This window comes from Alosa pseudoharengus, unplaced genomic scaffold, assembly GCF_046254945.1.
Source record: "Alosa pseudoharengus isolate Yale_2024_CS ecotype anadromous, Long Island Sound unplaced genomic scaffold, YU_APseudo_1.1 YU_APseudo_1.1_scf_2, whole genome shotgun sequence".
Classification (NCBI taxonomy): Eukaryota; Metazoa; Chordata; class Actinopteri; order Clupeiformes; family Clupeidae; genus Alosa; species Alosa pseudoharengus.
The window spans coordinates 6,895,741-6,910,353 of NW_027468663.1; the positions used below are offsets into that span (position 1 = coordinate 6,895,741).

Here is a 14,613-nt window from a genome sequence, read left to right on the forward strand (position 1 = left end):
TGCTCGCCTAATCCACACTGCTGGTTCGCATTATCTTCCAGGGAGAGAGAGCCGTGATTCAACTTCCTATGGCGAGAGAGAGAAATCCAAGCCGCCCACTCCTCAAGACCCTGGACCTGAGCACACAGAGACGGCCTTTGACGAGAGGCCGTCTGCGAGGGGCAGGATGTGTCATTTTATGCCTCTGAGCCGTTTCTCAGCTGTGCGCCAACCTGCGACTCCACTCACATTCTGGTTGGTAACAGCCAGGAGCTTGTCGGCCATTATAAATGGCCCTCGACCACAAAACTGACAATGGGGTAGAACAACAGAGTTAGCAAATGCAAGGGTAAACAGAGCATGGCAAGGGTGCCATTGAAAGTTAATCCTGTTGAAAAGGCAATCCCAAATCCAGGAAGAATGCCGCTTTTGTGCTATCAGGTAATGGTTGCCAGGGAGATGTCAGTGTACATTCAGACTTTCTGCAAGCCGGAGGAGGACACACACACACACACACAGAAGGGGGGTACAGAGAGTGTGAGAGAGAGAGAGAGAGAGAGAGAGAGAGAGAGAGAGGTACAGACACACAGACAAAGAAAGGAATGCTGCTGCATACAAGGACAATAATAATTTCTCATCTTAACAAAGAACCCTGATCATGACTGGGTTCACAGCTGACCCAGGGGCGTAGATTTGCGTGGGGACCGAAGGACGTGTCCACACCAATGTCAAATTACGACTGAAATGTCCCCACCAATATTCAGGTTGAAATAGGGAAAAAAGCGCTCACAGCGCAGCGCATTTCTTGTGATGTGCAGTAGCCTATAAGGGTAAATCGCGCTGATTTGAAGTTACCTATAATAACTACCAGTGAGCTGCAGTCTCCTGTGCAGCATGCAGCGCTTCAGCTTTACTTCACTACAAGCATGAAGTGCGTCCAAATTCACCCATTCTTCTCTGTTGAACTCCTCGAGAAGTAGGCTACTCATCACACATGTGTCACATGAAAGAGCCTTTTCTCAGCTTTTAAACGGTGCTAGCTAGCCACTGTTTGCTGTGATAAACAGTTCGCGAGAAAAATAACTTCAAGAGATTTAGCCTAATAATTATTCTCTGCGCCCATCTCCACATCCATTCGTCTCGGTGGAATATCTACACACTCTTCACGCAACACATGACAAACCATATATCAGAATAAAGAGCAGACCTTACCAAACACAAAGGTGTATAGTTCCTGTGTTTCCCTGTATAGTTAGCTGTTCCAGAGTAATCCGGTTTTGAAATAAATTATAGCAAAATTCAACATGGTCTTTCGCTGCATTTCTTAAAACTGAGCTGTGCTTATCGCCTAGATATCTGTAAATATTAGAATCAGAGAATATACAGGCAACTCACGGTTAAGAGTTTGTCAATGTAGCCTTAATGATTTCTTTTCACAAAATGCTAAGCATGCATGTATTTAAGGTTCTTAAAACTGAGCTGTGCTTAAATGGGCATGATTTCATAACAGACCAAATAGAAAATAAATGTTAAATATAGCCTACATAACTGTAGCCTACATATTTTAATCATTTTATATATCTAATCATTTTATATAACTATAGTGGCTGGTGAAAGAGTTGAGTGTTTTTTTGTTTTTTTTGGGGGGGGGGGGGGGGGGGGGGGTTAGTGGGTAGTGTCCCCACCAAAGCTCAGACCAAACCTACGCCCTTGAGCTGACCACAGTAGGTACACAACCCTATGGAAAAGGGGGGGCTTAATGCAAAAGGCAGTACCCCATTCAGTGCTTCTCAAACAGACTTTTCTCAACAGTTGCCGTTCTGTCTCCTCTAAGGAGTGTGCTTTTCCAGTTGTTTTCCTATTACAATATGAGGTTAGCCTGACATTATTTGTGCTGAACATTTGCATCAAGTTCATTAGTTTACCTTCTTGCAAAAGCTTGAGGGGAATTCAACTACACTGAGAGGTGTGGCAGCAAGAACATGAGGAGGAATCTCCACAACTAGTGGATGCATATACAGAGAGCTCGTTCTTTTTGTCCTTGGGTATGAGGAAAACTGTGCTACAACGATAAGAGTCTAGACCAAATACTGGTGTCTATCAGCCCCAGCCATGTCAGACTGGCCACAATCAGTTTAACTTAGAAAAACACTGGGTATTCAACTGGATTGCTCAGACCCTGACCCTTAGCTGGGTCCATCGTAATCATTAAAGGAGACTTCATGCCACATTCCTTCATGGGGAATAAATGGATGGCCGCATCAAGCGGTTAAAATTCAGAGTACACTGAATAAGTAATCGGTGGTGAAATTATTGACCAGAAAAAAATAATTTGCCTGGCTTACTGTTAGGATGCTTTGGTTGTCTCAACACGCAAGTTTCCAAGGAAGTCAATAAAAGTAAAGCAAAAGTAAAAGTGAAGGAAAGTTAAAGGGAGGCAAGTGGAAATGGTGCCTTTTTTTATACATACACACACCACAGATTCAGTTTGAAGGTGGAGGTAAGGTAGGGAGAGACAGAGAGAGTGAGAGAGAGAGAGAGAAGAGAGAGAGAGAGCGATGCCTCCGGCAGGGAAAGCCAGACCGAGGACCAAATATATCCATGATCTTTATCAGCATGAAGCCAACAAGTGGGAAAATACAGTTTACTAAAACTGAGATTTATGCTGGGTCAGTTATATTTTTAGATACTTCAATTACACCTTTGGCAGATTATCTATGAGATCAGCTCTGGCAGAGTCTTTCAGTAGAGGCATTCTCAACAGTAGATTCCTTACAAGGCAAATTACCCTTTAAACACAAAACAAAAAACACAGCAACAGCCCTGATCTCCCTTCTTAATTAACTCCCTGTCATGTGTTTTAAGAACACCTTTGATTTTATCTGGGATTCTCACGTCATGATTTTCTAAAACCATAAGACCTTGTTTGTTGTTTACCCTTGTTGTTTACATTCTGTACAGATCTGAGGATAATGAACAATAAACACACACATCAGTGTATGTTGTATTTCCCGTGTGTCAGGGGTGTTTTGGGGCATGACCCTTCAGCAGACGCTTGGAAAATATACATCACCTGACAATCAACCTGTGCATATGGAATGCTGAGTGCACTGTATGTTGGGGGTTGAGACATTATGCTACCAGGCAGGTGTTATCTATGAAGAAAACATGGCCTTTTAAAGGAAAGAGAGGAGAAAAGATGAGTCAGAAATCTGTAGAGAGAGAGAGAGAGAGAAAGAAAGGGAGGGAGAGAGAGGATACCCAAAGATTGAGTCAGGGGTAGATGGCAGTGCATGAGAGAACCTCAGAGAAGCACATTATTGCACCATCCACCATGATTAAGAACCACTTCCATGGAAATGCTGGAACCGGTCAGAACTGATTAAATGTTTTCATATTAATGTCATATGTCTGTGAGTAATGAGACCGATACCATAAGACACATGTAGAAACACTCGTTTCAGCATCCGAAATTCTTAGGAACAAGAACAAACACTGTGAATCACACAGGTAGGGCTAAACATGAAACATGACGTGAGACTGACGCAGGGTATATACGTGTGTGTGTGTCTGAGAGAGAGAGAAAGAGAGAGAGGAAATGCAGACAGAAGGAAGAGTTTGCCTGAAGCATCTTTAGCCTGTCAAACAAATTCCATATGGAATATATAGGTTACACATCAAATTTTAATGCATTCTTTGGGGTGACAAACCCCGCAAAAAAAGCAGTAACATATACAGTGGCATGAGGCAACTTTCTGTATGAGGAAAATGGTTCACCCCTGTGGATATTATGGCAAACATGTACTGTATGCCTCATCACTACTAGATTCCCAATGCTCATCTGTGAAATGAATGCCATTGTTTGCTTCATTACTGTAGTTAAATATTTGGATAAGTGTTTACTACTTGGATTTGTAAAATGATTGGTTGTTTCTTAAGCTTGTTTATGAAGTAAACATTAATTAACATTCTCTATATCTACCCCTGGCAAGCATATCAGTTAGCCTAATAATAAACACCATGGTTCAGTTTTTATAGGTCTTAAAATAACAGCGCCTTCGTTAACACCTGTCATTTGTATTGTGGCTATAGCAGACTTGGCTGTAAGATTATTCATAAGCACATAGATGTGGATGCGAGAATAAACACAGCCCTTTTCTGTTCAGTGTAACATGTTCATTCAAAATGCCACTGTGTAATAAGCAGAAAATACACAGAGGGTTGTGCAAAATATGACTGACTCAAATGGCTGTGCACTTAATGAGATGTGACTGACAACTTCTTTTTCCAGTTCCAACGACGCCAACTCTGTTTCCACTGCAAACAACCAAATGGCCCTAAAGGCCCATTCAATCATGGAAAGAGCGAAAGACCGTAAACTCCAAAGCTCTCACCCTTTCAACAATGTACTATTTTTGGGAGACAGTCCTAGATTTTCAAATCCTAAAGCGGTTTCACTCATGCAGACGTCTTTCTGTGTTCAGATGACAACAAGACTCCAAAATGCCGACCAAGAACGATGAATTCAGTTCATTTCTGTTCTTGGATTATAAGGTTGGAATAATACTGGAAAATTCTCACCGACGAGAAAGCCTTTGAGAGAGTCAAAGGCAGAAGCTACTGTAATGTGGCAGGAGGCAAATTAGCTTGAAAGTTGACTTCGTCCTTGCTCTCGTTTAACTTTCCCTCTGTGTCTGGTAAATAGTTCATTGGGGCCTGTGCTGTCTTATATCAGGATATGGCTTACATTTAAGACTCGGCTCACACTGAGAGTGGTGGCCAGAACTACTGGACCCAACTGAACAACCGGCATTGTTCTCGTCTCCGTTCATAGTCCTTATTTCACAGTGCTGCTTAATAGCTTATCAAAGCAGGAGGTCCACTGCTCCCATCAGCTCTCTGGACCTTCGGTGGCTCCAACCGCTTCAGCAGATGTTCGTCTGGGAAGGTCATCAGGCCGGTGAGAAGAGGAGAGAGCGCCCGGAGTGGTCTCGGCTCACCGACATACTGATGCCTCCAGGTAACCGAGGATTGCCACCAATTACCCCACTGGGAGGGCAAACGGAAGGAGGAGAGTGCAGGAGAGTGTCACGTTGGGAACATAAAACTAGAGAAGGTGCTCAGGCAAAAGATGGAACGCAGTTTCTATGCAAACAGTAATCAAATGATGTGTGTGTCTGTGCATGGGGGGCGTAGGGCAGGGGTGATAGGAGACAGAAAACCATCAGGCATTAGTCAAGCGTCAGTTCAATAATACACCTGGTATTAAGTTATGCATTTGAGAAAGAACTTTGATTTTTGCAAGTGTAAACAATTAACTCTTAACAAAACACAGGGTTAAAATTGCACCCACACACTAGATCTTCACGTTGTCTGCAACACAGACATGCAATACAAACATTCTGATCCAGCAGCTTTATTCTAGTTCTAAGTTATCTTTTAGCTCAAGCCATGTGCCTCCTGCCCGGTAAAGGCAGCAAAGATGCCATGAACAGTAGAGAAAACATTGAATGTCTCCTGATTACCCGTCTAGGGGGTGTTCCGGTAATTTCAATTAAATATGAACGCTGCTATTTCCATTCAGGATGAACACTGATGAAAATTACACCTGTCACTAGTCTACAGTGATCTGCAATGCAAGAGAGCACAACCTACTGGGTCCACTTCCTGTGGGCCTGATGTGGGAACTGATTGCTCAAAAGCATATTAGGCCTAGTGCATTACAATGCAAAGTCATGTTGAAAAGTCAGGGCACACACACACAGTGCCTGGCTCTGAATAACAACTTTCTGTGAAATTAATTCACGGACCCGCACAGGATGCTGTGGCAGGACCACCAGCTCCTCACACCATCAGGAGAGGAAATAGAGCCCCGAAATGGATTTCCACTTCCTTCATACACGCATGCTACTGAAATGATATTCGCTGAGCGCCGGCACAGAGCATCTATTAACAAAATGCACACCAGGAGTTTTGCAACAAATCAGATTTGATCAAACTCTCAGACCACCTTTTCATGGCATATTCACAGTCCAATCTGATTATGTTCTTTACTCTACTTTCTAATATAAGAAACTACATGACATCTTAAAGTTTATCATTAGCTTCATTAAAAAGCCAGGTAATTAGACTGGGCCCAAACGGCTTGTGTGTTCTGTTTTATGGCATGTATTAGTGCTGTAGTACTTGTGTATAACTTGTGGCCAGCAATAACAAGAACATCTGCTTCAGCCCCTGGTCAAAGGAAGACGAAAAAACAAAGCAACACAGCAACTACATTTCCACTGTCCACAAAAAAAAGAAAAAAAAAATATATATATGTGTATGATGCCAAACATGGAGCTTCAGGAGCAGAGACCTACAGCACAGGCACAGGACAACGCAACCTTCAGCACAAGCCAAAGCTGCAGAGATGCTGTGTGTTGGACCCGTATACAGTGCAGACGGTGGATTCCTGTCCAGTATTCCAGGGCCTGCACGGCGCTGTCCGTTTTGTTTAGCTCTCATGAAATATTTGGGAAATCTGTCTCACAAACACAACAGACTTGTTATGATTTTGTAGAATGCAGGCCGAGATGTTTTTGTTGGAGGCTGATGGACGACTGGTTAGTTCAGAAAGGGTTCTTCAGTGAGACTTTAAGCTATTTTATTGCAGTTTCTAGCCTCCTTTCACTGAATCCATGGAAGATTTCCTTGTGGAACATTTGAGAGAAAATCACATACTCTCTGGTTCCACGCTGGTTTATAATTAAATAACTTCAGCCTAGTGATCACAGGGAGTGGGATTACATTTTTAACTTGGGTAAGCAACTCATTGAAGGTAGCTTGACTAGTGCAACTAAGTGCAATGACTTTGAATTCAGTTTTAAAACTTTGAACAACAGCCTTGATAATGCCTTGAAAGTGTTCCTTCATTTAGAATCTGCCAGATGAAAAGGGTGTGTCTGTTTTTTTTTGGTATGCATGAACGAGTGAGGGAGTGAGTGAGTGAGAGAGAGAGAGAGAGAGAGAGAGAGTGTGTACTGTTTTGATTTATACCTGAGGTCCTTACAGTATCTGACAGACAAAATGTCAATAGCATACCACCCATATCATGTTTGTGTGTCCTATAGAACTGAAGCATTCTTTCACATGTATTGCATAAAGGGTTGACATGGCCTTTTAAATTCAACAGGTTTTACAATCAGATAGCACCGATTGTAATAGCATTCCTCTAATCAGTAGGGATTATGACTCTGACTGTCATAACTGAAATAAATAGCTATAATTTTATTATTATAATTTAATTTTACAATGGGGCTACACTACACCACAAATTGTCAAGACGTGCAGACTGCTAGACTTTGAAAACTTGTCACCATCTGAAAAAAGTGTCAAGAACTGTAGGCTACACGCGTGATGTTCTACTGAAGTGAGGAAAGTCAAGATGCAGAGCATCCTTCATCCCGTTTGGAGTAGCTGTCTCATCAGCACCAAAGGGCCTTTTATTCTAATAGTCTGGATACAGGGCACCCCATCTGTCCACCCTGGCAACTGAGCACACATGGGCGGACAATCCTTACTCCGACCAGGCGGAACAAGGCAGTTTATTAACCATCAGCTTAAATAGGTCAACCTCTCAAGAAATATATAGAAATATATCAAATGAAGGGTTGGACTGCTCAATTTAAAACTTGCGACTGCAACTTTTAAAATACAGTAAAAAATATGCAAAAAGGGAGACGTGTCAAAAACAGTTTTAAATAAACTGATGGGCTTTGGAATTTAGGATTGTATTTTACATGTAGCCCTACAGTTTGTCTGTAAGGAGATAAGGTCAACACCATAGGCTTGCTATCTCATTAAACGACGTGCGTGACAGCAATTTGATTTTGGATATGTCAAGTTTTGTGAATTGCGAAACACCCATACCTCAAACCTACATCATTCGTCTCTTCACTTCATTTTCTCCTTTCTCTATATTCTTTTGTCATTGCCCAGTTGAAATATTATTCGAGTCGCTAGACAAACCTCCGTTGAGCCATTTCAGTATCAATCATTCGATTTAGGATAGCCTACAACGCCTAAAAGTTAAGTTCGAAAGTAGGACGTGGGAACGACATGCGATCACATAACGTAGCCTACAAATAACAGACTAGACTAACCCACTGACGACTGACTATAAATGTAATTGTTTAATTCCGGTGCTGATTCAAATAATCCCCGTTTATACACTTTCCCACACTACTAATTGCATGAGCACACATCGGACACTACGCCAGACAGACACCACTGTGGCAAGCCTGCCTTTCCGATCAAATCCCACCTCCCAAAAGGAATCCAACACCCATGTATCAGTCCTTAGAGGCAAGCTTACCTTTCTTTTCCGGCGTAGCACAACAACCCAAGCAAACCAGTAAGATCACAATGAATCCAATCTGATTTAGTTTTGCCATATTTTTTAGTTGTTTTGTCCCGAAAAGGAGATTCGTTATTCCATGCTTTCCCGTATTCGATTGAATTAGCCTACTTTTGTTACTTCACGAAACGTGTCATTCAAGGTAGTGACTTCTTACAGAACTTGTGTAGCCCTAAACCGAAAACTTTGACAGCTCCGCCTTCTCCCTTGAAAATCCCTGCAGTGAGAAAACTGTTGGCTGAAGAGGGATAAGGCACTGAGTATCTGACGTCACCCGGAGGAGGAACGTTATTGTAAAGCGCGCATTAAACGAGTGATTTCAGATCGGTTTGGTATATCAGGCAGTCAATTAAGAATAAGTGAATTAAGAATAAGAATAAGATAAGAGCATAAAAGTTTATTGTTCGCCAAAAGTAATTGTGCATGTTTGTGTGACTGTGCTCGATGTCACTTTGTGCAAGATGCTTTGGAGTGAATGGATGCCCTACATGGAAATAGATGCATAAATTCACTTGGTCATCAGGGTAGCTAGACTCTGGTCAGTTGAAGGTTATGGTCAAATTAATATCTGTGGTCTGAGTCTGAGATAGCCAAAATCTCGCATAAACAGGGACACTACAGGTTGAGGTGGGTCTTGAACTTTTAAACAGCTTATAGCCAAAGTCACTGCATATCCATCATTCATGATCACTGTCTGCTCCCACATTCATGTTTAACTTAAAAAAAACTTCACTCACGAAGGTCACGATGAACCATTCTGGGGGTCGTTTCTAGAAAGCATCGTTTGCTAACTTGCGTCGCAACCTTGGTAGTACGCTCCATCGTTCTTGGATTTGGTGTTTCTAGAAAAGGTAGTTCGAACTCACAATCGCAAAAAAGGACGCAAAGTTTGGTCGTTTGAACTACTGCCCCTTGGCAGTCGCACTTGTGTCGTTCCTTGGTAGTTCCTGTTGGTGTCCGGAGCGCCTAACCAAAAATCACAACCGCCTAACCAACATTTGCGAAGTGGATGTTTATCTCGTGACTCAATGATTTATCTATCCTGTAGCTTAATTTTGATTAAGACACTGACTCCCCTACTTGGGTCATTCTTGCTATTTATGTTAATTTAAGTATTGCCTTGCTTTTATTATTATAATCTTCACAGACCCTTACATCAGCAGTGCTAAATGGTGTAGTGGCTAAAGCAGATGACTTATTATCCCAACGTTGTAGGTTCGATTTTCTGATGTGAGATTTTCCTCTTGCTTCTCGCTACCTGCAGGTGAACTGGTGTGACACGTAGATTCAAATGTTTTTGACTGATATATTGTACCTATGGTCTCTCGATGTAGAGTAATTATATACATAAATATGTATGGTCAAAACCTATTGTCTCGTAGGCCTACTCTTACTCAGAGATGAAAAGAAGAGATAGGATGCGAACTCCGGCCGAGCGCGCAGTGCACCGACACGCTGCCGTTAAGCCACGGGATAGTTAATAATCTAAGGGATACCCAGACATTCATCCAGGCTATATATTTTTTCCAACATAGATATTTAGCACAAATAATGGCACATATTGGTCGGCTTCAGTAAAATGTTTTATATACTTGCAATTATAGGTTTAGATTTTTGCAGATGATAATGACAATGCCAGCATTAATCACTCGGTTTAAATGAGAAAAATGTCAACATAGGCTGTGGCAGAGAATTTTCAAGGGGTGGGGTATTACACGTTGCCACTGTTTCCACCAATGATATCTATCGCTGCATCATCAACAACGTTGTTGGAACTACATTGTTCGAACGTCGGAGGTAGCGAATTGCGACACAGGTACGATGTTTTCTGGAAACAGGTGTAAATGTCGTTGTTTGGTCGCAAGTTGCGTCGTACCATGGTGGTTGAGCAACGTCGTTGCTAACTTTTCTAGAAACGACCCCCTGCTTAGCTTGGCGTATGCAGCTGATGAACGTGGAGAAATGTTTTAGCCAGACTATGTCAAGTATGCAAAATCCAAAGTTGACAAAAGACCAAATTACACACCAGAAAACAGAATAGTGAATGGGATGCTTAATTGTTATGATTATCAGTCCTCAGAAAATGTTCTCCCTGGGTCCGTGGAACCAAAACATTTTAGAATTCCTGTTTGAGGTATATGTAATTTTGAGGTATTATCAATACATTATATGTCTTAAAATGTCATTTGTACAAATTCTATAACTGAATACTATCTGCATCTGTTATTGGTAGATGACAGCTATGTCAGGTTATATGAGGTTGTAAGACCTACAGCCCTGCATTACAGTTAGGATAGATTGATATAGGTGTATGTGCCATGGAACATTATTAACATCATTGTGTCAAAGAACCTACAGAACAGTGATGTTTTGTCTATACACAGGCTAAATCACTACCGAAACATTGTTCAAACAACTTTATTCGCGCAACCGACTGAGGGATGCATAGAGAGTTTGGTTATAGGAAATGTATTATATGCCTACATAACAATTTTAAAATGAATCTGTTCAAGTGAGAAGTGTAACTGTATTCTGAATACATCCAATTTAAATTATATCTGTATTTAAACAATTCCCACATGTATTCAGTTTCTTCCTAACATTGGGTCTAGACATTCATCCTGCATGATGCATTTGCAATGGTGCAAAACTGTAAAAATACCACTGCTATGCTATGCTATGATTACCAGATTATAATATTCAATTTATTTTAGGTTAGATTAACTGAATGAGAATAAATGTATGTATCCTAAGTGCCTGACTGCCTTTATGCTTAAGAGAAACCCTGCCCCATGTTATTGATATTTATCTGTACTAACTATCCGAAAAAATACGAATTACATGCTGCAAATGTAAAACGATGGAGTATACTGAGTGCCAAGTTAAATATGCAATGCAATTCAAGTTACAGCATAGAGACTGGTCAGATCATGAAGTAATGACTGAAACCCTATCATGCCTGACGTCAGCATGTAGGAGATTGAAAGTAATGCAACCTTGTGATTATTATGTTTGTCAGGCAGACATTCTGGTGTCCGAGACAAAATAAGTAATCAGTCAACAGTATTTCCTTCTTGCTATTATTCCATTAAGGGTCACCCAATGCTTGTTGGGACTTGTAATTTAATTTGTTGTCCCTGTGATCAGTAACCATTTTGAATGTGATTCGGCAATGTATTGTGAGAGAGAGAGAGAGAGAGAGAGACAAAGCCGGAGAGAGAGAGAGAGACAAAGATAGATAGAGAGAGAGAGAGAGAGAGAAAGATCGAGCGAGAGATAGCAGAAGAAACAGTAACAAACCACAAACCTCCCAAAAACATTTCTTCCAAAGAGTCTGACATGCGCTGCTGTGCTTGGCTCAGATTGCCACACACCTGCTGCTCGCAGGTCTTAGGAAAGAGGAAATTTCCAGTGGTTCTACAATCAGAGCAAGTGAGTGGAAAATATGTAAGCAGAGCAAGAAAACTGAGTCAGGAGCTGAGCTGTCTAAGAATACCTGGAGAATGGAAAACTTGACTAGATTCTATCACCTCCCTTAAGATTGAAGAATGATTGATAGAGGATTATTGTTTGCAAAGAGGGATTTACAATTCAAATGTCATTATAATAAAAGTAATGTAATAAGAACATCAGAATTAAATGTGACAGTGAAATATTACGATATAGCAAGTGTATGCTGCAGACCATCACAATATGTTATGGTTATGATATCACAGAAGCATTTTGATGTGTGTTTGCAAGCACAGGACAGCAATAAATCAAAGTGAATTATGTGGAAGGGGATTAGAGGTTGAGCAGGAGCATGTTTCAGAAATGAGAAAGATTAAAACACAGCACAGAACTGTATACCTCACTCTTGATTTGATTAAACCTGGACCAACTCCTGCTTATTAAGTAACACACACACACACACACACACACACACACACACACACACACACACACACTAATCTACAGTGTTTGAGTTAGTTCTATGTCTGTAGGATGTTGAAATATGTCTCCACTCATTTCCACATCTGTCTGTGTGCATGCTGCACTAATCACTGAGAGGGCTTGTCCTGTCTGGGGGTTTTGCCCCAGCCTGCAGAGGCTTTGTGTAAATGAAGAAAGTATGACCAAATGTGTGTCACATGATGTATCAATATGTTAAAAAGACAAATCTCATCTAAAAGACTTTCTCAAACAGTTATTACTATATCACAACAATGGTACAGTGACATATGGCTCTAGTCTTCACTGGTTTCTAGCAGTAAAGATATCATCAGCATGTACTGTAGCACCGGTTATTGCCTCAGAGACAGAGTTGATGCAATTAAGTTGTTTACTGATGCAGAAAGAATGATGTGTGGCCATGCTGTGAAGGAGGTGTGTCGGCCATAAGACCCAGCTTCACGCTCTCGCCCGGCAGGCTCCAGCTGGACAGGGTGGGATTTGAGGCTGAGCCCATACACATGCACAAGGAGACCACATACTGTACAATATGCGTTTATGGCTGCAAATACCCTAGTTTCTAGCGTAATGACTATGACCATGAAACACAATGAAGCTAACACTGTAAAGCATTGTGGAGAGTACTCTCGACAATTCGAAAACAGAGACTCTATTGCCAGAACACTCATCAAGGTTGAAATGTTCCGGAATTCTTAAATGCATGCAAAGACCTTGGATGGCTTGCATATGTGATAGTACAAAATATCTCCTTGCTTTCATTTGTTCTTGATGAACCTGAGGCCAATTCAAGCACAGAGCTGGACACAAACCTTGGAAAATGATACAAATAAAAATAATATTTGTCTTTATAATTAATAGATAGATAGATAGATAGATACTTTATTGATCCCCAGGGGAAATTCAAGGTCTCAGCAGCATACAGACAGCACAAACACATTCTTCAACAGCAGAAAGAGTAATTAAAGTATATAATATAAAAACACAACTAAGCAATAAGGACAGTAGAAGATAAAGAATATGCTAAATATACTAAAATACAAATTATACTAACTAACACTTAAATACAATATATAAAAATATACTAAAATACAAATTACAAAAATACAAATTATACTAACTAACACTTAATCTAAATCAATTCTAAAAACAGTATCCACATAGTGGTGATTAATCAATCAGAGGCGCTTGCAATGACTGAGGCAGGGACTGAGCCTGTGATTCTCTGTGCATAGTAAGGTATGGTGCTCTAAGGTGCTCTTTGTGAATGAGTGTCATGGTGGTAGTGCAGTGGTGATAGTGGTCATGGTGATAGTGCAAATGAGTAAGTCCAACAGTGCAACAATGCAGAAATAAAGTAAAGTAAAGTCTATATATCTATATATTTAACTAATGGTCATTTGATCATGGTTTTTCCTGTACTAGATCACACAGTTCATGTCCCACAGTGTGGTTGCAGAGGTACGTCAGGAGGGGTTAAGGAGGGTGCTGCTGATAGGCTGGCTATGCCTTGGGCTGTACAAACAAAAGGGTGAAGGCTTAATGTAATTAGGCTTAATTAGGGAAAGTGGTAGTGTGATAGTGTTATTCCAAACAGATGCATTCCTTGGGGCTGTATTCATATGCAGAGCAGCATAGCTGCACTGCTAAGTAAAGTACACTTTAATTGAATAATGCAATTATAGTCATGTCATAATTATAGATATAAAACATGTGAATAGATGTATTGAAATCCTTGTGGATATTCTGATGCACATGCACTCATATTTCTCGCTCCCCCCATCATCTCTCTCTCTCTCTCTCTCTCACACACACACACACACACACACACGCACGTACACGCACACACTCACGGAAGGGTGTATGTGTGTGTGTGTGTGTGTGGGGGGGGGGGGGGTCTTGAGACATAATACATAATATTTCCCAACTGTGTCAGGCACTTGTCAAGGCTCACTTGTCAGAGCATGTGGTTGTCATGACTCCACTGGTTAAACATCAGATACACCAAACCTATAGTTACCAAGTGAAACACTTGTGGTCCAAATGCCACAAAACCAGCAATCTACCCTTGTTATGCACTGTTTTGTTTTCTTCTTCATTAGACACCGGCACATTTTAGCATATTGTCCATGTTAGCTTTTGGCAGAGCTCTACATGCATTTCAATGAGCCACCACATGACTACAGAGTAAATACATACTTGTGGCCTGCAGGGGGCAATCTCTGTGTTGTTTTTAACCACCACTCATTTGACTGTACACACTAAAGTCTACTGTGCAGAACTACAGT

The 14,613-nt window shown here is 41.0% G+C and overlaps 1 protein-coding gene across 1 annotated transcript in view; it reads right to left on the reverse strand.

Moving 5' to 3' along the window:
- The window catches only part of egfra (epidermal growth factor receptor a (erythroblastic leukemia viral (v-erb-b) oncogene homolog, avian)), a 56,710-nt gene extending 48,126 nt beyond the window's left edge, over positions 1 to 8,584 (reverse strand). The window contains exon 1 of the mRNA XM_076293508.1: positions 8,336 to 8,584. Coding sequence (XP_076149623.1) covers positions 8,336 to 8,414 — 79 coding nt within the window. The 5' untranslated portion in view covers positions 8,415 to 8,584. The remainder of the gene's footprint in view (positions 1 to 8,335) is intronic.
- Positions 8,585 to 14,613: the final 6,029 nt, after the last annotated feature.